Consider the following 23,498-nt stretch of genomic DNA (forward strand, 5'->3'; position numbering starts at 1 on the left):
TCTTTTGTGTTGCTGAACCAGATACATGTTCGTGTTCGTTTCGTCAGCTCCCTCCTGTTCGGCTTCAGGTAGAGTCTGAAACAGGAGCCATCGTTAGAGAAGAGAGGGTAAAGGGCTTTCACCTGCTGCCAGAACCCTCTTGACCCCTCTGCACAGTCACCAGACCCTCCTAGTCCCTCCCTGTCTGCCGCGTTTGAACTCGCTTGTTAACCCTCTTCCTTAGCCTTGGTTCTGCTTCAGTCCAGAATGAGTGACTGGCAAGGTGGTACATCATTTCACCCACGGCTCAGTGTGATGTCACCTCTGCCCTCGACATGAAATCCTGATCCTTTCCATCAGCTGCTGGAATGCTGCCTTGGCAGCCTTTTATCTGCTTACCTCAACCCATAAACATCTCTTTCTGATTAGGTAACAAGTACAGGTGGTAGCTTCTAACTCTGATGCTGTCCTAGGCATTCCTTATCGATAGCTTGTTCTTTCTTTCCGTAAGACACTGGCTGTGTTCTGATTGAGCAGTGGGTCATTTTGAAGGTTATCCACAAGATTCCTCTTTCATTAGCATGTTGGGAGGGTGCCACTGCTCTGAGAAGTTAACTTTCACGGCAGGTAACCTTATTTGCGTTGACCAGGTACGTGCAGGATCTTGAGGCCCACATTCCTTAAGAATGGGCTGTCTCCATCTGGGGATCACAAGTCCCCATTTTCGCCACTTCAACCTGCACCCTCCGTTTTCTAGCACAAAACCTGTGAATTCCAGGCCAGACCTTTGACCCCACAGTTGACTGTAGTCTCCCTCTGGTCCGTCGTACGGAGAATGCTGTTCAGGGAAAACTTCGGGTCAGACGGGTAGGTTTGCTCTAGGTTTCTAAAGGCACTAGATAGAGACATGATTATAAGAGCAAGAGTTCCTATACAGCTGGGCCTGAGGGATACTGTGAAGCTCTTCTCTCTGACCCAGTGTATTTGTAAGAACCGGATGTATTTGATCCCAGGACCTTACCGGGCTTGGATGTTAAGCCAACTCAAGGTAAGTGGAAATGGACGATGGTCACTTGGATGCCTCTAAAGGGAAGCAGGCTAGGGAAACGACTGGCCTCTGGAGATGACGTGCAAGTGGCGTAATGTGCAGGGCTGCACGTGCAGCCGGCAAGCTTTGTGTTCATCTGGAGCAGTGTCCCTAGGTGATTTGGTCAAAACCCCTGAGTCCTAGCCCCTAACCTTCTCTTCCCATGTATTCAGCTCTACCTACAAGGACTCCAACACCCTGCACCTCCCTACGGAGCGTTTCTCCCCTGTGCGCCGGTTCTCTGATGGGGCTGCCAGCATCCAGGCCTTCAAAGCTCACCTGGAAAAAATGGGCAACAACAGCAGCATCAAACAGTTGCAGCAGGTAATGGAAGAGATGGCAGGCATCTCTGGAGAAGCGTGGGTAACAGAGACCGCTATTGCAGGAGGACCCGGGTGTTCAACTTTCTACCCCCTTCATGTCGGCAGCACTGAAGTTTTAGAGGTTCCAAAGCAAATAGCTTCCTGACACTCTCCTTACTTCTTGTTATGTCCAGCTTTCCCCAGGAAGGGACTAAATTTTCCCCTTGTCTCTGTAGTTCATTAGAGAGGAATTTCTGGGCTTGTGTTTCAGTGGGAGGCCCCAGGGAACGTCCTTCGAAGCAACCCTGGCATTCCTCTCATGATTTATGGGCACTGGGTCTTGTTGGAGCCTGCTCTGCATTCTTACCACCTGGCATACTCTCCGGCTGGTATGGAATGTGCACCTCCAGGCTTTATAAAGGGCCGGCTTCCTTTCTGCCTTCCTGACGACCAAGCTTCGAGTGGCATGTGCTTTGTACACAGATTTCACACTGGAACCTTTGCTTGTACGCAGGCCATCTTGGTGTTTTCCTTTTGTTCAGCCAGGACAGAGCATGAATGTATTTCGTACACAAATGCCTACGTAAATGGGTTAGTTGCTCCTCAAGGACGCTGTGCTTCTGTGGGGCTCCTTCTGCCCGTGAGACCTGGGGGCAGATCCGCATCTGCTGACATCACCGCGCGGCGTGGGCCTGGCTGCGTCCCATCTGTATTAACCGCTTTCCCTTCAGGAGTGCGAGCAGCTGCAGAAGATGTACGGGGGGCAGATTGATGAAAGAGCCCTGGAGAAGACCCAGCAGCAGCACATGCTGTACCAGCAGGAGCAGCACCATCAAATTCTCCAGCAACAGATTCAAGTAGGCCTCTTCCCTCTTTGCTTTTCCTCCAGCTTCTCTGGAGTTTGCTTTCGGGCTGATTTGCCTGTGAACTTTGGAGGAGATCCCGCAGGGCAAAGTGGAGCTGAGTTGTATGCATGGTTGCTATGTTTGAGTAAGGGGAATCAAACCTTTGGATGAACAACAGTAGCATAAATCTCGGTCACAGAGAGTTTCTTCCCTTCCTGAGAACGGCTCTCGTTAATCCTCAAGCTCACGAGTGTTCTTTCTCCTTCCCCACATTTGTTTTAGGATTCTATCTGTCCTCCTCAGCCTTCTCCACCCCTTCAGGCTGCGTGTGAGAATCAGCCCGCCCTCCTCACCCACCAGCTCCAGAGGTAATGAAGCGTGGTGTTTCATGCCTAAGCTGTTGGCCTGACTCTCATGGGCGATACTGACTGACTCTAACATTCACCTTGGAAGAACCCACTTGAAAAGCAGGGAGGCCAGTGTCAGTTTTCGTGGCCCCCTAAAACCCCGACTCCCTGTGCCGCTTCATTTTCTTAGCCCCGTGAACAAAGTAACCTGACGCCAGTAATAGAGGAGGCCAGACGGAGGCCCGCAGTGACCTCTGCCCCCTTGGGAAGTCTGGGGAAATAAGATGTGGACGGCTCTAAGTAGACCGTGGTGGGCGGTCTGTGCATGTCTGTCTAGCCTGGAGTCTTATCAAAACCAAAGAAGTAGTTTCCGCCTGTGTGTCAAATGGCGGAAACTAACTGCAAGGCCACCCTGCCACCTCCGGAAGCGCGTTTGCTCATCTGGCTCTGTTGTTTTCAAGGTTAAGGATCCAGCCTGCAAGCCCTCCCCCCAGCCACGCCAGCAACCACCTCTTCAGACCGCCCAGTAACAGCCCTCCCCCCATGAGCAGCGCCATGGTCCAGCCTCACGGTGAGTGCAGAGGTTTATGCCGAACCGTGGTGTGCCGCAGGGAGAAGTGAGGCCTAGCCTTGAGTGCCTCAAGCCCTCGATCGATTTGGGTGGCAGAGTGACGTAGTGTTCAAGGGAGGCTGCCTTGGTTTGACTTCTTCTACCAACTCCTTAGCTGTGAGACCTCAGGCGAGTTTGTTAACTTCTGGGCGCCTCAGCTTGCCCAAAGGTGAAATAGGGAGACTAATACTATTTACTGAATAAATACATATGTTAAATTCTTGAAATAGTCTCCGGAACAGAACAGGTCTCAGTAAAGGTTGACCGTTAATAATATTTTTCATAAAACCCCCTCCAGCTCTACCCAATGAAAGGCGACTACCGGAACCTTCCCTCCTGTCATGCCTGGGTTTGCTGACCCGCTGGGCACGTGGCTCCTCGCTCGTGGGCGTTTAGAGGAAGGTGAAGATGAGTGTGCCCTAGTCTGTGTGGGCCTTCAGAGACCAGCACTCTGAGCACTTAGGATTCCAAAGACTGAGGATCTCTTAAGTAACGCCACCCAGTGTAGATCCCCTGGAGGGTTCGAATTGCTCTCTAGGCCCTTCCTACCCAAAGTGGGGTCCCCGACGAACCAACATCGGTGGGAAGAGTCGAATCTCAGATCTTACCGCAGACCCGCTGAATCAGAATCTACATCTTAGCAAGATCCCCGGGCCATTTGTATGTGCATTAGAGTTTGAGAAGCACTGCCCTGGATCAGAGCTCCTCAAAGAATAATCTACAGACCAGCTTTCGGGCAACTTATTGGAATGACAAATTCCTGGAATCACAAATTACTGAATCAGCATTCCGTGGGTCGGGCCCAGGAGAGCCTGTGTTTTCTCGAGTCCTCTAGCGGGGCCTTCGGCATCCCGGAGTTGGAGAAGCACTGCTCTGGGTGGTATGCGGGTTAAGTGTCCTCACTGGCTCCCGTGACTTCCGGCCAGCTGGTAACCCGGGCATTTGGTCACTGTGAGGTTCCTTTCTCTCCAGGTGCTGCATCTCCCTCCCAGTTTCAAGGCTTCCCCTCCCGCAGTGCAGTCTTCCAGCAGCAGCCTGAGAACTGCTCCCCTCCTCCCAGCGTGGCACTAACCTGCTTGGGCATACAGCAGCCTCCCCCGTCACAGCAGGTGACCATCCAAGTCCAGGAGCCTGTTGACATGCTCAGCAGCATGCCCGGGACAGCTGCAGGCTCTGCCGGCCGGGGCGTGTCCGTCAGCCCCAGCGCCAGTCAGGTTCAAATGCAGCACCGGACCAGCCTGACGGCCGCCTTCAGCTATGGGCACCGGCCCTTGTCCAAGCAGCTGAGTGCCGACAGTGCGGAGGCCCACAGGTGAGCCGGCCCAGGGTCACCTAGCCGTCTCTCCAGGTGACCTAGGTGGGAGGAAGCCCCTCAGCAGGGCGAGAGAGGAGGAGGAAAGGAGAAGGGTTCTGACTGGGCTGTGCTCATTTCAGCCTTATTAAAATTGGGGTGGTGGGCTTGGGACGGACTTGAAACCGATATATTGACCCAGGATCAAAATGCTAATGAGACAGAGGAAGACAAGGAGAAAGCTACCTTACTATATGTCTGCAAAGAAGAAAGTGGCCAATTAGAGGAGTTGGTAAAAATGCCATTTCCCCTTGTCTGTTCTTTTAGGATTGTTTCTTTCTCTGTCACCCATATTCTAAGAGATGGGTACATCTTAATAGTTCAAGTGACGTTGCTACCTTCAACCAGAGGGGACGGGTGGGGGATGACGCATACGTCCCCATCTTCCCTGCCCCATCCACCGCAGTCCTCTGTACCAGCGGGGGCTCCCCACTGAGGAAGCGTGGTAGCTATTCCCCTGGGGAGTCTAGCACACTTGTCACATGGATGCCTGGTACTCATTCCCTTTTGTGTCTGCAGCTTGAACGTGAATCGGTTCTCCCCTGCTAACTACGACCAGGCGCATTTACACCCCCATCTGTTTTCGGACCAGTCCCGGGGTTCCCCCAGCAGCTACAGCCCTTCAGCAGGAGTGGGGTTACCTCCCACCCAAGCCCTGAAAGTCCCTCCACTTGACCCGTTCCCCACCTTCCCTCCCAGCGCACATCAGCAGCCCCCGCCACCGCACTATACGGCGTCGGCGCTGCAGCAGGCCCTGCTGTCCCCGACGCCGCCGGACTACGCCCGACACCAGCAGGTCCCCCACATCCTCCAAGGACTGCTCTCCCCCCGGCATTCGCTCACCGGCCACTCGGACATTCGGCTGCCCCCAGCAGAGTTTGCACAGCTCATTAAAAGGCAGCAGCGGCAGCAGCAGCAGCAGCAGCAGCAGCAAGAGTACCAAGAACTGTTCAGACATATGAACCAGGGGGATGCAGGGAGTCTGGCTCCCGGCCTCGGGGGACAGAGTATGACAGAGCGCCAGGCTTTACCGTATCAAAACGCTGACTCTTATCACCACCACCACACCAGCCCCCAGCATCTTCTGCAAATCAGGGCGCAGGAATGTATCTCGCAGGTTTCCTCACCCACCCCGACCCACGGTTACGCTCACCAGCCGGCGCTCGTGCACTCGGAGAGCATGGAGGAGGAGTGCTCGTGTGAGGGGGCCAAGGACGGCTTCCCGGACAGGAAGAACGTGAACACGTTGACCAAAGGTTGCCACGATGGCCCCCTGCTCTTGAGTACTGGCGGGCCCGGGGACCCTGAATCTTTACTAGGAGCCGTGAGTCATGTACAGGAGTTGGGGATACATCCGTACCGACAGCCAGCTGCTGCGTTCAATAGAAATAAGGTGTCCAGCCGAGGTAAGAGCCCCGCCAAGTCCGGTCCTGGGCCAGTCTGCCCTCACTCAGTTAACTCAGCAGTATGACCTTTCTTCAGCTGGTACTCTGGGTTCCTAGGAAAAAAAAGAATTCCTGAGAAGCCCTGCAGCGCCGGTTAGGGGAGAAGCATGTAGGAAGTGGGTATTTGGTGGGGAAGGGGATCTGTTTTCAAACTTAAAAGAGAGTGATAGACAATTAACATACAGATAGTACAGTCAGTAAGGTATATTACCTGTTTCCTATATTCGTACCGTGGTTCCTTAGAACCCAGAATTTCTCGGCTGTCATCAGAATAGCTGGCTTTAACCTCTGCGGTAGAATAAAAGCCAGCCGGTGCTAAGGAAACAGGATTCAGTGTAAGTAGTGTTGAACTAAGAGTCAGGGCCCCTCAGTCCTGGACGTGCCTGGGTTACGAATGCAGTGACCTTGTCACTTAAACCTCAGGTTCTTATTTCCTCATCTGTGAAAAAGGGCGGGAGGAGTAACGGTCCTTTGCAGAGTATTTGTGAAGATTAAAACATACACGTATGTATTTATGTTTGTACATAATGTTTGTGTATGTGACACAGAGAGAGGGAGAGGGAGAGAGAGGCACACTGGATCATCTGAATGTGTGATGTAAATAATTTGAGGTATTATTATTACTCTGATCACTTTGTTGATAAGCTAAACACAGAATATTACAGCATGATAAGGGACCCCGTGCCATTTCATTCAGTATCACTGTATAATTAGCGAGTACATTCATTTTCATTTGGGAGGAGATTGGGATTACTGTCAGTAACTTATACTCAGAAGACATCGTTCCACTCGTGTCATGGCATTCACCCTACTCGAAATCTGGACTGACATCCCTCCCATCATCACAGATCTTGAAAACGAGTTTCTCCATGAAATATACAACCCCGAAGCTGGGCACTTCTCCCATCCTCCCCTTCTTGAAGCTGCCTGCCTCTCCTGCCCTGTCCTTTTAAAGTCAGCACACAAAACTCAACTCCTGGGGGAATTGGGTCCGCTGGCACAGAGCAGGATGGAAGACCTGGCTCTAAATCAGTTTACCTGCAGAGGACCTGGTGCCTTCACGTTGTGCTCATTAAGCACTATAGGGATGGGGTCCCATAAAACTCCAGTTAAATCCTGGGCTTTTGGGCAGATGGGTGCCATCTGGTTTGAGGTCTGCACCAGTCAGACGTATCGTGTTCACCTGCGGCTGCTGTGTTTTTAGGCAGACGTAGGATGGTGGGAGGTTTCGGAGCCAGGCCGTATGTGGATTGGCCGACAGACTTGGGGATGTTTAGGCTTGGGGGAAAGAACTCAGGAGAGCTATTGTACCTGTCAGATGGAAAAGGTATGGGGTCATGTTATGGGGCAGAACCAAGATCAGGATAGAAGTTGCAGCAGATTTCAGTTCCCTGGGGAAGACCTTCCTGAGAACTTTCCAGAATAGGCTGCTCAGCAGCCTGGGAGCTTCCTGCGGCTGGGAGTGTTCTAGCAGAGGCAGCTTGACGGCATCAGGGATGCTGTGGGAAAGCTTCCTGTGCGAATGACAGCTTTCATCAGAAACGGAGAAAAGCTGACACTTCCGTGGTGCTTTCCATGTGCCAGACACCAGATGCTGTTCACATATGAATTTGTCTAATCCTCACAACCCTTACTGTCCCCATTTTACCAGTGAGACACCTGAGGCACAGATTAAGTGATTTGCCCCCAGGGCCCACAGCTCAGGAGTAGCGCTGAACCCGAGAGCTACTCACTTCACGCCAGCAGACACTCGCTGAGCACACGCTGGGTGTGCAAGGCTCGGGGAACGAGCGAGCGAGCACACAGTAGTGCACACTCCCCACCCGCACCCTGGATTGCCATGTGTGAAAATAACCTTTTGCAATATTTTTCTTCAAAAATACTCTCTGAATTCCCTTCACTTTTCCCTCCTGTGTGACTCCTATGTACAGGAAGACCAGGGGGCTTGAATTCGCCTGTGTCCCCTGATTGTCAGAGGAACCCCCTTTCGGCGGGCTTGCAGGTCTGTCTGGTGCCTGAAGGAAGGCAGGACGTGGCTGGTCCAAGTGCTGTGGCAGACCAGGGGAGGGAGAGACCAGTTCTCAGTCAGAGCAGGGGCAGGTTTCCCGCAGCAAGTGACATTTGAGTTGGGTCTTGGTGGATGAAAAGGATTTTGCCGTTTGGATTTAGGGGAGAAGCATGAGGAAAGACCCGCGGGTGGGAGTGTCTCAGGGACGTTTTTGGGAGGAAGCAAGCTGCCTTGGTCGGTTTGAAGTCTAGTCTGCGTGAAGGAGTTAGTGGAAGCGGTAAGGGCCGAGGTTGCCTGAAATCCACAGGATGATCTACCCCCAGCGGCTCCCCGCAGCTTTAAATCCGTTCACTTCGCTTCAGGCCGAAACTGCAGTCAGGATTCTTTTTTTTTTTTGCTGTACGCCGGCCTCTCACTGCCGTGGCCTCTCCCGCTGCGCAGGCTCAGCGGCCATGGCTCATGGGCCCAGCCGCTCTGCGGCACGTGGGATCCTCCCGGACCGGGGCATGAACCCCGTGTCCCCTGCATCGGCAGGCGGACTCTCAACCACTGCGCCACCAGGGAAGCCCGCAGTCAGGATTCTTTTGACGAGTCCCTCCCACCTCTTCCCCAAGCTGAGTGACTACGGTTACTTCTCCCTCTTCCTTCCCCCTAACTTCTTACATCCGCCACCATCGCTGCCATTATTCCCTGCAAGCATCTCTTGTGGTTTCTGGAAGAGTCAAGCCATAAGTACACCCCTAAAGGTTTCAGCTCAAAACTACCCTGTCCTTGTTGCCTCATGATCAGTTTTGCTTCCCCCCCAGAGCCCTCTTTTTTCTTAAATCTTCTTTTCCTGACCTTTGATACGAGCTTTGCTAGAAGCCCTAATCTTAGCTCCTGCCCTGCTTGCCAGTGTATGGTAGAGATGATCCTTCCTGTCTCTGCCCAGTTTACTCCCAACTTACTCTTTAACTTAGCCACGGCGTATGCCTTTTCCTGAATACTATTCACCTTGCCTCTTTCTAACCTCTTTCGACTTCTATTTTGAGACTTTTGGAACCATATATACAATTATCTTTAATAAATAAAGCCCCAAGTTTATTACCCTGTGAGTTTAGAATCCAGTATAGTAAAATAATGCAATAGAGAAAAAATAGCCCAGGGAAGCCCAAAGCCACTCCAGAGTTAGAGTTAGAATCCCTCCGGGGATGTACCTATGTGTGTTTAAAATTTCTTCTTATCCTGAAGCGCCCCCATTGTCCTTACCTTAAACCTGTGACCACCCAGACGCCTAACCGCTCCTCCCATCGTGAGGGATGTTAGCTAGGTGCCCCCTCCGAGAAGGTGTTTAGAGTTGGTCTGCTCTGGGCTTGGTGCTTTCCAGCCAGTTACTCATTTATTGTTCACAGCCACCTTGGGCGTATGTCTTATGATCCCTTTTACAGGAGAAACTAGGCTCCACAATCTCCTCCTGCTTTAACCTGACATGATTCTACTCTTTTAAAAACATGAGAGCTCACAGTTTTACAATCGCCAAAGAATCATCCGATAATTTGCCGTTCCTTCTGCCAAGAAAGGGTTGTGATGTGCTCCGCCCACCACCCTGCAGGCACGAGGGTGCAGCCCGTCCTTGTTTATGTCTTTGTTGGGGGGACGCCTGCTGCTTGCTCTGATGAGACCTCCATCTGTGTGTAGTTACACACGGGCCCCCCAACACTTCATGTGTTACTTCTGTGATAGAGCAAATTCAGCGAAATTTATTGAATGACTAGATCAACACAAGACTGTGTTTTAGGTCCAGTGGGGAATGCAGGGATGAAAAGGTGGAGAACCTGCCCTCAGGGAGCTCGTACTGGGGGCTGGGGGTTGGGAGAGACAAGCTCAGAAATGGCCTTAAATGAAGCGCTACGTAATGAGTGCTGTAAGAGGTATAATTATAACGAGCAGAGCTACTGGCATCTCTCTAAAGTTTCTTAAGGGTCGATTATCAGGGATTGCTGGTGTTAGTCAAGGAAAATTACATGCCATCGTATCAGCGGCCACGCTTACCTATTTCTTTTACGGCCGTAGGTATGCCACCAATGAGCGCGGGGCCAGGCACTGCCAGAGCACTGAGCAGGCAACATGCCAAAGGTCTCTTTGCAATGTATAGAAGGTTCAGGGCTAGACATGCCCCATGCTGCCTGTAATCTCCTGTCTGCCACTCCAGAAGTAGAAGTAAGGTTTATCTTCCCTCTGTAGTATTACATACACTTGATTTTTTTCTTTTTTTTTTTTTTTTTTACTTTGCAAATAAATGTGATAGCATAACCGGTTTACACAGTGAGATTACCAGCTTGAACTCACAAAGAAAACTAAATCCTCTTCTCAGAGCCTACTCAGCTTCAGCAGCATTGGTGGACTTCAGGCCTCAGAGGAGTCAAATGATGACAGAGACTGGGAGGGTTTACCCCTCAGAACCTCTAGGAGGGATGTGCACAGCATGTCATTTCTCTCATTTTCCCTTAAAACCCAGTAAATGAGTAAAGGATGAGTCAACATTGACAGATTTAACAGAGTTGTGCAAGCTGCCCCGAGGTTCCCTGGGTAGGTGGGCGCTGCGCTTTGGGTCCGTTTGTGTAATTATTCCCCTTGCGTGATCAGATGATCATCCTTCCTCCTGTACTGTCTCAGGTTTACTTGGGTAAATACCCGAGAATTCTGCCCCCAGCAGTCCTCTTTCCGCATTATTTATATATCCTGTGGTGAGCTCCGTAGTTCCTCCAGCTGCTGAATTGGCATAAAGAAGGCCAAAGATTTGAGCCCGAATTTCCCGTTCCTTGGCCAGTGGCTTGGTCTGTTTACACACATGCCCACATTCCCCCACCCCGCCCCCGCAGCTGCCAGACTGGTCAGAGGGTCTCACCTATAGAGTGTCACAGGGGACTTCTAAACGCAGGACTCAACATTCTTACTAAAAATACTTTTCTTGTGTAGTCCTTTACAGTTTATTAAAGACCCTTACACATGTGTTAGCTCTTGAGCCCCCAAACAACCCTCATTTTTCAGATAGGGAAACTGAGGTTAGGAGAGATTAAATGACTTACTCAAGTTCATACACTGTTTGTGATGGAGTTGGAACCTGACTTCAAGCTTCCCGAATTCCTAGTCATATTCTTTTCTTTATGCCTCCTTGCCTCCCATTCTACCCCTTCCCAGTTATATCTGCCAAGCAAAAGATGCCAGCCCTTCCAGATCTTCGACCTGTGAGTTATATTGAAATTTGAACAGACAGAGAGCCCTGGTTTGTTACCCAACTCCTATTAATAGGCTTTTGTTGTTGTTGTTGTTGGCTGTGCGCGGGCTTTCTCTTGCTGTGCGCGGGCTTTCTCTAGTTGCGGCGAGCGGGGGCTACTCTTCGTTGTGGTGCGCGGGCTTCTCATTGCGGTGGCTTCTCTTGTTGTGGAGCATGGGCTCTAGGAACGCGGGCTTCAGTAGCTGTGGCACGTGGGCTCAGTAGTTGTGGCTCGCGGGCTGTAGAGCGCAGGCTCAGTAGCTGTGGCACACGGGCTCAGTTGCTCCGTGGCATGTGGGATCTTCCCGGACCAGGGCTCGAACCCGTGTCCCTTGCATTGGCAGGCGGATTCTTAACCACTGTGCCACCAGGGAAGTCCTTAATAGGCTTCTTTTTCATCTAGTTTTTTAGTTTGTTTGATTGATTTTGGTTTGGTTTAGTTTGGTTTTTTCGGCTGTGCCTCGAGGCTTCTAGGATCTTGGTTCCCCTACCAGGGATTGAACCTGGGACCTAGCAATGAGAGCGCCGAGTCTTAACCACTGGACCGCCAGGGAGCTCCCTTTCGTCTAGTTTTTAACTTCCATTTGTCGCTCCTAAACCAGAGGCTTCTTTCCTGGAAATTAAAGTTTCAGTGACTCACTTGTTCACTTACCTGTGGGTAAATTGCCCCCATAATTCTGGAAGTAGGATTCTGTGATAAAATCATTTTCTTGTTTGTTTTTGTCAACTGGTTCATTGTGCCCCATCCACTCAGAAGTAACATCTCTGAAATGAGTATGAGTCTTTACTGAGCTCATAACAGAGTACCAAGCTCAAGTAAGCCCTTTACCCACCTGTGGAGTAGGTCCTGTTTTACAGATGAAGAGACTGAGACCCAGTGAAGTCAGTTAACTTGCCCAGGATCCCCCACCTCAGGAATCCTGGTGAAGCCAGGATCCAAGCCCAGGTCTTCCTGACCCCAGAGCTAGTGCTTCTGAGCTCTAGGCCAGGGAGTCAGGAAGGCTCGTCATGTGATTTGTCAAGCAATAGCTTGCTCTGTCTTGGTGGCACTTTCAGGTGTGTTGGCACCAGACCCAAAGGCTGTGAAGAGAGCAGACTGGGAGGACAGAATCCATGGGACCTTCTCAAAGGCAGGGCCAAAAGGAGGGTAGGTGTTTGGGTTTGGAGAAACCCCATTCTCAGGAATAAAAATAGATTTAAAAAAGAGAGGTGGGTTGGGGGAGGGAGATTCAGCATACGTATCAGATAAACACAGTGAGGCCTCTGGAAGAGGTGGGAAGGAACTGAATGTCAAGAACCAGGGCTTATACACGCTGTTAGCCTTGCCATTTCCTCACGTTTGATAATCATCCTTTAAAAATCTTTAAACAGGAGAGCTCTCGTGTTCGTCTTTGGGAGAGCAAGGAGGTACAGCTCATGAGATGTGCATCCAGCTCTACAGTTCAGAAGAAAGGAGCCCCAGGGAACTGAGTGGATGGGGTTAGCTATCAAAGAGGAAAGTATAGGCATTAGAAAACACTTTGGAAAAGTGAGAAGCAGCTGTCCGTGTTCCTTCCTGGCAAAGCAGACTCAAGAGCCAGTCCCTCACTCCACAGAGGCAGCCTTGCACCACTTCCTGCCGGTGGCTTTTGTTTGGCCCTGCAGCCGGCACATGAGCTATGTCCACTGAGAGGAATTGGGCTGGGTGGGTAGGATGGGTGACCTAATCCCACAGAGCAAGTCCTGGCGTAGGCTTTCTTTTATCTTCCTCTCGCTGCTGGCTTTTAGCTTTCAGTAGCAAAAGAGGTGGCTCCTGGCTCTTCCTTTGACCTCTTTGCTCAAAGAACTTTCAAAAGATTTCTCACTTGACTTCATTTTTGGTAGTTTGGAAGCTCCCATCCTTTCACTTTTCTCCAGAGTGTTTTGCATTACCAGCAACGTGCATGTCACTTTGTTCCCCTCCCTTCCCGTCCTGCCTCAGCCCCTGAACCCAGGCCTCACCTTGATGGTTACGGAGACCATTTGAATATAGAGACCTGAAACCCTTTAACCATCACTCAAGCAGCGCATTTTACTTTCGTTATTCAAATAGATACTGGGATGGTAGCATTAGGACTGTATTTCCTATTAAAATTTGTTTAAAATCCTGGTCTTGCTAAGGTACAGTTCATCAGGAGATGAGCCCAATAGTTGCCAGGGAGCTTTAACCCAGAAAAGCCAACCAAGCAAAGAAAACGTACGTTGAAGTTCTAGGCTCTTAAGGACTGGAGCCAGAAGTGCCACCAGGAGGATCCTGTCAACTTAGGTGTGGCCCTGGTATCCTTCTTGACCATCCTTGGTCAAGAAGAAGAAATACTCAGTCTTGATGAATTCCTCTTTCTCTCCAAAATCCAGTCCACAGGGTTATATGACTCTGACAGGTGGCTAACCCACATTAAGAGAGTGTTTATTAATATCAGTTAAAAAGATTATTATTAAACACTGGGAAGAGGACAATGTTCTGGAATAGTGAAGGCTCACGAACATGCAGAGAATACGTGAGGGCTTGTCCTCAAAGAATTTACAGTTTAGTATGAATACTTAAGACAAGTATGCAATTGAAGATGGTGCCAGGAATAACATATAATCAGAGTCCAGTAGAGTCTTCTGACATTTAAAGGAAGGAAAGATCTATTTCTGTTTGAAAGGGAAATTTTCATATAATTTTCATAAAAATTATAACATTTGAGCTGGACCTAGAAGGATGAGTTGATTCGGATTGGCAGGAATGGAAGTAAAAGAATCAAGCATTTCCAGAGAGAGAGAACAGTGAGAGCAAATGCATTGAACTGTCCATGGTCCCATTTGACCAGAGCTTAGAATGTAGAGGAGAGCCGTGTGGCGTACTCATGGGAAGAGAGGCTGCGACGGTGTTGTGAAAATGAGGGGGCTTCCCTGGTGGTGCAGTGGTTGAGAGTCCGCCTGCCGATGCAGGGGACACGGGTTCGTGCCCCGGTCCGGGAAGATCCCACATGCCGCGGAGCGGCTGGGCCTGTGAGCCATGGCCGCTGAGCCTGTGCGTCCGGAGCCTGTGCTCCGCAACAGGAGAGGCCACAACACTGAGAGGCCCGCGTACAGCAAAAAAAAAAAAAAAAAAGAAAATGAGGGGTTTGGGGCTCCCCTATAGAAAGGTTAGTCTTTGTAGGACGGTGCTAGAGGGATGGTTAGGAGGCTTTTATAGTGATCCAGGCAAGAGGTAACAGGACTTCAGTGGAAGCAGTGAGATTAGTAAGAAAGAGACTGAAGTGGCCCACATTGGAGGGGCACATTCTTCTGACTTAAGATGATGTGGAACCAGGAGTAAGGAATCAATGTGAACTCCACAAGGTCATCATACCCAGAAGATTAGGAAAGTAGGCACCAGAACCGGGATGTCTGAAAGAGATTGTGGGGGAAAGCTGATGAGTTTAGAATTGGGCATGTTGAGTCCAATTGAATTGGACACGTTGAAAGATACCTAGTAAATAGTTAGAATTTTGGATCTGGAGCTTAAAAGAGCATTTCTATAATTCTTTATAGAGAAGCAGTGTAGTTGAAGTCGTGAAAATAGATGATACTGCCAAAGTAAGTGTGGGGAGAGAGACGGTCAAGGATAGAAATGTGAAGAGCGAAGGAGCTGGGGCCAGCAGTCAGAGGAGGAGAGGAGGGGACTGGGTGGGGTACAGACGGGAAGCCAAGGAAGGGGAGAGAGGCGTCCACAGGATGGAGGCCGTCCTCCTAGGCTAGAGGTCCTGAAAGCTCCAAGAATGATTCTTCTGTGCATCTAGGTGTGGGAACATAGCACTGTCAAATCAACAGAGAAATGAAGAAAAAAAGAAAAGGTTCAGTGTGATCCAGCCAACCACTGATATGTGGGATTTTTTTTCTCCTAAGGGTGTGATCCCTGCAAGAGAGAGCCTCGGCTTTGCTGTTAAGACTCAGGGTTGGCAGGCTGGTCCAGGCTCCTCCGAGCATCACCAGCCAGCTGAGGATGAGCGGACAGTGCGCACGTGGCCCTCACCATTGCCCACTGTCCCTTGCGAGACATTTCTTTGGTGAGAGTTGCCAGTGTTGGGAGAAACTCTAGGTCTGCTGACCCTATTTTGCTCTGTCCCCTCAGAGTCTGTCCTAGGGAACTGCATGGATAGAAGTTCTCCAGGACAAGCAATGGAGCTGCCAGATCACAATGGACTTGGGTACCCAGCACACCCCTCAGTCAGTGAACACCACAGGCCCCGGACCCTCCAGAGACACCACACGATCCAGAACAGTGACGATGCTTATGTATGTGGGCCCCCTCCTGCTTTTCGGAAGTGGGATCCTTGAAAACAGAACTTAGGAATGCGGGGTAGCATCTACTCTCCTTCTCCTCAGCCAGAGTCCAGCGCCTCCGGGCACTAAGGGAGCATTTCTCTGAATCACCGTAGCAAGCGATCCTGAACTCCAGGAGAATCTCCATAGAATCTGAGCTCCACATTTGAGACTGAGGAATCAAGAACGGTTGCCGTCTGTTTCCTCTGGTCTTAGTTACTGAACTTCTCCCCAGACAGTCGAAACTCAGGCCCCAGCGAATGAGCCTTCAGGCTCTTGGTTAGTTTTCTGGCAGCTACGTTGAATTTCTTCAGATAAGGGAGCTAATCCACTCGGCAGAGCATCGTCTCCTTCGGGCAGGGCAGACTCGTAGGCGGCGCTGTCTGATACAGCAGCAGCCAACCACGTGTGGCTTTTCCATTTTAAATGTAATTAAAGCAAAATAAAATTGAAACCTGAGTTCTTCAGTCACACCAGCCACATTTCAGGGCTCAGTAGCCCTTGTGGCTGCTGGCTTCCTACGGGGCAGGCACGGAACGTTCCCATCCTCACACAGAGTGCTGTTGGCAGTGCTGTCCTAAGACAGACTCCTCATGGTGATGAGATAGGTCAGAAACCTGGCACTGGAAGGCCATGTAGATGTCAAGGGCATCTGACCACCAGCTGAGATTCACCGTGCCCCTCCCTTCCCACCCTACCCCCAGCCCCAGCCTCAGCTTCCCGCGCGGTCACCATTGGCGCATCCCCCTTTAGATGGCCCTGCAGAGGAAGGGAGTCTGGGTGGTAGTGCTTGGGGCTGGTGCTTGAGGCCGGCCGTTGCCTGGGCTCTTTTGGAGGGCACAGCTGTCTCTAGGGGTCCCTGAGGGTAGCGCGTTTTCTGATATCCTTACTTCTTTCCCTAATTGTTTCCTGCAGGTGCAGCTGGATAACTTGCCTGGCATGAGTCTCGTGGCTGGGAAAGCACTTAGTTCTGCCCGGATGTCAGATGCGGTTCTCAGTCAGTCCTCGCTCATGGGGAGCCAGCAGTTCCAGGATGGGGAGAATGAGGGTGAGGGGTGTTATGCGTGGGGCAGCCCGGAGAAGTTCCTGGAGGGGCCCCCCTTCCATGGTCACCAGGGACTACTCCCCTCTTGTACAAACAGCCCATGGGAAGCCACAGCATCCGCAAGGGGTTCTGTCTGGATGCAGCCTTTCCGCAGTTCTCGCGCACCGAGCTCCGGGTCGGGGGCAGGGGCGTCACGCTTCTGCCTGCAGCGCGCTGTTAACATGCTCCTTCCATCACGCTTTTTCTGGTTCTGATTAGAGGGCACCGTGTCCTCATGTCTGTCTCCCTTTAGGACCAGTAGAGGGAGGGTATCATAGTTGCTATAAAGCCCAGGTTCGGGAGTGGGCAGGTCTGCGGTAAATTCTCACTGCCCTTTACCGGCTCCACAGGTCAAGGCGCTTAACCTTTCTGAGCCCCAGGGTCCTCCCTGTAAAGGGACAGAAACAACAGAGCCCCTGTCCTAGATTGTGCTGTGAGCATTAACTAGCTTGGGGGGTTTAAAGTGCTTAGGCCAGTGCCCTGAGTACAGAGCGCGCCCAGGAGTCAGTGTCTGCCAGCCGCGAGGGTGTCCTCCACACCACAGGAGCTGACAGTGCTCGACGGTGGGAGACTGTAAAGGAAGAGGGAAAAACGGACACTGGGGACAACAGGAAGGAGCCTGGCCCCCAGCCACGGTCACTAGCCAGACCGAGGGCCTGCTCTGAGCTAGAGTTCAGGGCTGGGAGTCGGGCTACGGAAGGTTCAGACTTCTCCTCCACCTCCGTCTACCTCTTGCCCACCTACCACCCCGCTGCCTGCACATCTGCCATGTTGCTTCTGGTCTTGCAGAATGCGGGGAGAGTCTTGGAGGTCATGAGCATCCAGACCTGACTGATGGCAGCCAGCATTTAAACGCCTCCTGCTACCCGTCCACGTGTATTACAGACATACTGCTCAGCTACAAGCACCCCGAGGTCTCCTTCAGCATGGAGCAGGCAGGCGTGTAGCAAAAGATGGAGAGTGAGTATCACCCTGGCTGGGGCCAAACCAGCCCTTTGGCCCGGTACCAGCTCCTGATCCCATCAGGAGATTCCTTCCATGTGAACTTGAGCCAGTGAACTTGACAATGCCACTCTTCCCATCAAGGTCTTTGTGTCTTCCTGTTCCTTCATTAAGCGCTACGCTAGTTGTTTGGGGGTGGATGCTGGCCATAGTCCCTTGGTTGAATTATGGGGGATAAGACGTGTTATAGGTGCCACAGCCTCCACAGAGTAAGTGAGCTTAGGGCTTCAGAGGACAGACGGGACCTCTGGCCAGGGTAATGCGAAAGGAGGTGACCCTTGAACGCAGTCCTGAAGGATGAAATTCAGCAAGAAAACATGGCCAGCCAGATTTTGTTAAGGCTGTGCTGCAAGTGGCAAAATATTCCAGAAATGTGTGATCAGAGGCCAGTGGTAGAGAACGGATAAACAGTCCAGTCTGGCTGGAGTAACGCCTAAACGCACACAGCAGGTAGTATCGGTTCTGTCTTTGAAAACTCATTGACAGAAAAGACTTGATGAAAGTTAAGCCACCTGGCAAATCCATACTAGGCAGAACTCTTTAAATGTCTGAGGTAAAGCGCACCTATGTTTTTTTTCTTTTTTAAGTTTTCAGTGGAATATATGAGTCTCTCTCTTTTGAAACTAATTCTCTGTGTCTGCTGCTCTGTTGCAGGTTTATGTACTGCGCGGGAATGAAAAGGTTGACTTTAAACCAACAGTATCTAGCAGCATTGCGCCAAGTTGCCATTGTGTTTCCCTCCACCCAGAATGCCGGCTCCTTTCCTCACATTTGGTTCATCAGCGTGCTGTTCTTTTGGGTTCTGAGGGGGGTTTTGCCACGTTCGCCTGTATGACCAAGTCACCAAGGAAATAAACAGGAAATCCATGTTCGCCACCTTTCGTGAAAGTGTATTTGGTGTATTTGAGTTGGTGGTTTTGTTTGGTTTGGGTTTGGATTATTTTTGATTGTTTTTTTTAAAGTATGTTTTCTTTTGGAGGTGATTTTCTTTCTTTTTTTCTTCCTTTCTTTCCTTTTTTTGAGACAGAAGAGCAAAGCAGTTAGTGTACGGTGGCCAGGAGCGCAGAGCCACTCCCCTCCCTGGCCTCCGTCCACAGAGCGCCCTCCAGTCCCTGCACTGCTCTTCGGCAGGAGCAGAAGCTAGAGGGTAACATCCTCTGGAATCTTAGCAGCTGGAGAAAGAGACAGAGGAAGGGATGACAGCCTTTGGCCCTTGGAGAGCAAAAAGAGAAACCCCAAGCCTGGAACCTGGAGAGGTCTTCGCTGCTGGGATCCACTGAAAAACATGTCTGGCCCAGCCAAGGTCATATGAGAATGTTAGCACGGAGGCTACGAGTGGCCTGGCGTTCATGGGTTGCCAGTTAGAACATCTGTTTGGTGTGTAACTCGGCTCCCCTCTTACAACCTGGAAAGTTGGTTGCCTTCATCATCCTGCTGGTTCTACCCATGGACTGAACACCCGACAGTGGTACACTATGCTTTTGTGTCACCTTTTATTCTCATTTTATATTGTGCTATAACAAGGATTGTTGCTCCATATATATATACACACATATATATATATGTGGATGTATATGTATACATCCATATATACATCCATATAATGCTTTTCCTTTTCAGCCTCTTTGTCACAGGCAAGAAGAACAGGAGGTTGTCTTGGGTCCTGCCTCTCTCCTAACTTCCCCTTCTCCCTGGGCATGCTCAGCCCCTATTTTAATTCTTGATCATATGTAGGAATTGTTTTTGGTAAATGTTGATATTATTGTTATTATTATTATTATTATTAATAAATAAAAACAAAAGGAATTTTTGTTTAAAAGAGAAATGTTTAACCAGATTCTGTTCTATTTGAATTGTGACTTGCACCTTTTGTTCAAAGTATTTTATTTAGACCTTGTAATTGTGAACCGTTCTCACTCGTGCCAGTGACAGATGTAGTGGTCTCCTTTCCCCCAGCTGAAGCAGTGCATATGCAATAGCTATTATTTGTGTCATTATCTTTATTTTTCTTCGCTGTTAGAAACCAAAGTCTTCTCTGCTGGCTGGGGGCTGACAGAGGATCTGGGTTATCGCCTTCCGATCTTCAAAACAAGGAAGAGGTGTTAAATATCCCGACTCTTGATCCATTTTGCTGGGAAAGCAGAGTAAAAGGTCCCCCGGCGCCTCCTAGTCTTTCATCCTGAATTTGCACAGAAGAAAGCGGGTTCCCAGCATGGCCATCCTGGCGTTGCTGACAGGATCCCCGTGCAGCTTGTCCTTCTCACTGATGTTGGCAGCTCAGCTCCTGGACCCGGTATCCCTCGAGTGGGTTTCTGCAGTGCAAGAGCCTTTCCTGGGATCTCTCCGTGTCTCCTTGGTCCCTAAATCCCCTCCACTTGGTGGGGCCACCAGCTGCTCACCTTCTGGAAGCAACCGAGATAGCCCAGACAGCCACTGTTGACTTCTCCGGGCTCGTTGCACTCCCCATGCTGGCCTCCCACCACGTGCTCAGCCTGTTCTGTTCACGGTGCTGATGGACCGAGCAGACTGCCGCCCCCCTGTGACCACCCAGACGAAAGCCAGTGAGCCTATTAACCGTGCCGTCTTGCGAACTACACTTTTAAAAGATCATCGCTTTGTATTGTAGTGACCAGTATGCGCAGTATATGTTGAATGTATATGAACATACTTTCCTATTTCTGTTCTTTGAAAATGTCAGAGTATTTTTTTTCTTTCTCATTTATGTTGAACTAAAAAAGGATTAAAAACCTCCAGACCCAAGTTGCAGTAAGACCTTTAGTCGTTTCTTGGTGGGCACTTACAACTTAGTAACTTGGTTGGACGGTAGGGGATTGTGCAAATAAACACCTGATTATGACCTTGTGTTGATATGTTTCTTGCCTTTGTGGTTTGGAGTCTAGTTGGGAGAAGCGCTCAGGCTGGAAACTGGAATGCTGGAGGCTGAGGGCGTGTAGCGTGGGGCTTTGAGCAGTGCTTTATCTCACCCCACCTTGCAAGACGAGCATTCTCTAGAAGCCTGAACTCGGCTCCGCTCTGGGTCGTCAGGCACCTGGCTTGGACTCTGGCCCCTCAGAAGGGAACGTTAGAGTTTCCTGAGTCGGGTGGAAAACATTCCTTGAGAGCGTACTATTGAAGGAGTAAAAGGAGGACCTCAAAGAGTTGGCACAGGCTGGGGCCTTTATGGGGTGACCTCAGTCAGCCCAGGGATACGATCAACTATAAGTGTTAGGATGGAAGGGGACTTTCGCTATAGTTTTCCCCCTTTTTCCACGGCTGGACTCCAGAGGGCAGGGTAGAATTTCTAGCGGGGTCCCAGCCATGGCTGACAGATAGCTGATGGAAGGCCCTTCTATGAAGAAAGATTACAGAAGCTGGAAATACGGAGTTTATAGGAAGAAGAGGGAGAGGAGGGAGGCCATGGTGAACCAGAAAGTCGCTGTGGGACTGTTTAGAACAGGAAAAGCCTCAAGAAGGGTCTTCTAGAAATCGTCTGAGTGTGTACACAGGCCCATGGAAGGCTGGGAGTGTCTCTGAAACCAAACAGCGATAAACCCAGATGCCTTCAAACGATTTGTAAGAACCTTTTACGGGAGGTGCCACGCCCTCCTGAATGCAGCCAGGATGCCTTTGAGATGAGCTCAGAGCCCTGCCTCCTGGATGCAGGCCCTGAGGTCTGAGCTCTAGAAGATGGAAGCCCTGCTGACAGATCCTTACTCGTCTCTCTGACTTTGTGGTAGCCCCCAGCCCGTTCCACCGGCACAGATCAAGAATTCGGAAGGCTGGCGTGCCTGCCAAGGAGCCAGACCTCAGCTCCTGCTGCCTCATCTCCCAGGCGGGAGGGCAGGAGAGAATCTTGGTTGGTTACAATGCCCTGCCCTGGGTCTAGATTGGAATCTATCACCAGGAGCTGCAACAAAATTGCCAGATAGTGAATAGGGTGATGGTGGTTGTGGGGATCTCCTCCCCTGATCAATCCAAACCTTCCTAACTTCAAGCCTCCCCTCCCGACCTGCACCATGTGCTTTCCCAGTCAATGTTCTGAGCAGGGCCCGTGATACAGGGCCAAACGCTCCCGATTCCTGTGTCCCCTCTCCAGGCCCACTCCTTCAGATGACCATCTGCCTCCCTGGTGACCCTTCCTTTGGTTGCCAGTGTGGTTCCTTGAGCAAACATTTGCTGAGTGTCTGTTATGTGCCAGGCCTAGCAGGGGACAGAGTCCTCCCAGCGCAGACTGACCAGCACGACGTTGAGACATCAATTGTGAAATGAGTGGCCTGTCATTTCTGAGCAAAATCCACTCCTGTAGCCAGCCAGCCAGCCACACTCCCACACCTGTCAGGGGACCCACTTCAGAAACGGTCACTCTGGAGACTCCCCAGATCAGGGAAGAGGGTGGTTGGACTGCGGGCCTACATTGGTAGGCCCTGCACCCACCAGACAGCTAGTCCAATCCGGGCACTTGGCGCCTCTGACAATGACTGGCTGGACCCCAAGTCTGGTTCTGAGATGTGCTCCGTTTGCTATTGGTGGTGGTTTTCCCATAGGTCTCTGTCCAGAAAGACTCGCTTCTCCAAAATACTAGTAATGAGGGGTTTGGGCTGGTTTAAGCCAAATATCTTACAATGAGATGGAGTAGACACACTAGTGAATAAGTATATTTTAAAAGGAAGCTTCTGGTTTGGTAAGATGCTATCAAACAAGGGCTCTGGGAGTCGGGGGTCAGGCTGCTGTTGGCTGACAGGCAACCATCAAAGAGCTAGAAGCCAGGCCCCCTGATGCCCTTCCTGCCAGCACCGAGCACTTAACGGCTGAAGGACGCAGGGCGGCTCTTAGCAGCTCTCAGCTGCAGCCTTCTCACAGACACCACAAGGAGACTATCTGGCCTGCTGGCCTTAAAGGGACAAACTGAGTTCGTCGTGAAACTGCTGTGGCCACTGAAGAACTGTGCAGATGTCAAACACTAGGTTTGCTCTCATCGTTTCAGTAGTGAACCAAAGAGCAGGGCAAAGCAGTGCCCAACCGGTAGGCTTCTGAGGCCCCCCGCGTGCTGGCTAGGAGGATCTCTACCACCACCACCACCACCCCCTCCCAAGAGGAAGGAGCCTCTCGTCCTGAGACACTCCTGAGCTGCCCCAGCAGGGGACCGGCCTCCCTCAGACTCCAGACAACAGGCAAGGGAGCTGGGCTGGCCAAGTGGCAGCCTCCCTCTCCGCTGAGCCCACAGAGCCTTGGGGGTGGGTCAGTCTCTCATCTCGGCACGTCAAGGCCACGCAAAGAAAATGTGATTCCTCGCCGTACCCCACTTCTGCCACCAGAAGCGGAGGTCGTAGCTCTGGTCCGCTCGCCGTACCCCACTTCTGCCACCAGAAGCGGAGGTCGTAGCTCTGGTCCGCTCGCCGTACCCCACTTCTGCCACCAGAAGCGGAGGTCGTAGCTCTGGTCCGCTCGTCGTACCCCACTTCTGCCACCAGAAGCGGAGGTCGTAGCTCTGGTCCGCTCGCCGTACCCCACTTCTGCCACCAGAAGCGGAGGTCGTAGCTCTGGTCCGCTCGCCGTACCCCACTTCTGCCACCAGAAGCGGAGGTCGTAGCTCTGGTCCGACAGTGCAGGTGTGCTCAGTGGGAGCAGGGGGGCAGAATGGCCGAAATGGCTTCTGGGCCCCAGAATAGCTACTGTTTACTAAGTGCCAGGTCCCTTTCAGTTTTGCCGTGCATGTTCAAATGTAGTGCTTAACACAACATAAATGTATTATCTGACAGTGCAGGTCTGGAGGTCAAAAGTCCAAAACAGGTCACACTAGCCTTAAAGCATGAAGTCAGCAGAGCTGTATTCTTCCTGGAGGCTCTAGGGAAACTCTGCTTCTTTGGCTCTTCC

At 51.0% G+C, this 23,498-nt stretch overlaps 1 protein-coding gene across 2 annotated transcripts in view; it reads left to right on the top strand.

The window, feature by feature from the left end:
* The window catches only part of SIK3 (SIK family kinase 3), a 245,690-nt gene extending 227,175 nt beyond the window's left edge, over positions 1 to 18,515 (top strand). The window contains exons 16-25 of one of the 2 annotated variants that reach the window (XM_065881599.1): positions 1,240 to 1,390; positions 2,100 to 2,225; positions 2,496 to 2,581; positions 3,022 to 3,131; positions 4,143 to 4,482; positions 5,041 to 5,927; positions 15,348 to 15,511; positions 16,454 to 16,586; positions 17,412 to 17,582; positions 18,279 to 18,515. In XM_065881599.1, coding sequence (XP_065737671.1) covers positions 1,240 to 1,390; positions 2,100 to 2,225; positions 2,496 to 2,581; positions 3,022 to 3,131; positions 4,143 to 4,482; positions 5,041 to 5,927; positions 15,348 to 15,511; positions 16,454 to 16,586; positions 17,412 to 17,569 — 2,155 coding nt within the window. In that variant the 3' untranslated portion in view covers positions 17,570 to 17,582; positions 18,279 to 18,515. Of the gene's footprint in view, positions 1 to 1,239; positions 1,391 to 2,099; positions 2,226 to 2,495; positions 2,582 to 3,021; positions 3,132 to 4,142; positions 4,483 to 5,040; positions 5,928 to 15,347; positions 15,512 to 16,453; positions 16,587 to 17,411; positions 17,583 to 18,278 lie in introns of those variants that run through there. The other variant, XM_065881600.1, reaches the window with a different exon arrangement.
* The last annotated feature ends 4,983 nt before the right edge of the window (positions 18,516 to 23,498 follow it).

This window comes from Phocoena phocoena, chromosome 8 (genome assembly GCF_963924675.1).
Source record: "Phocoena phocoena chromosome 8, mPhoPho1.1, whole genome shotgun sequence".
In the NCBI taxonomy this organism is placed as follows: Eukaryota; Metazoa; Chordata; class Mammalia; order Artiodactyla; family Phocoenidae; genus Phocoena; species Phocoena phocoena.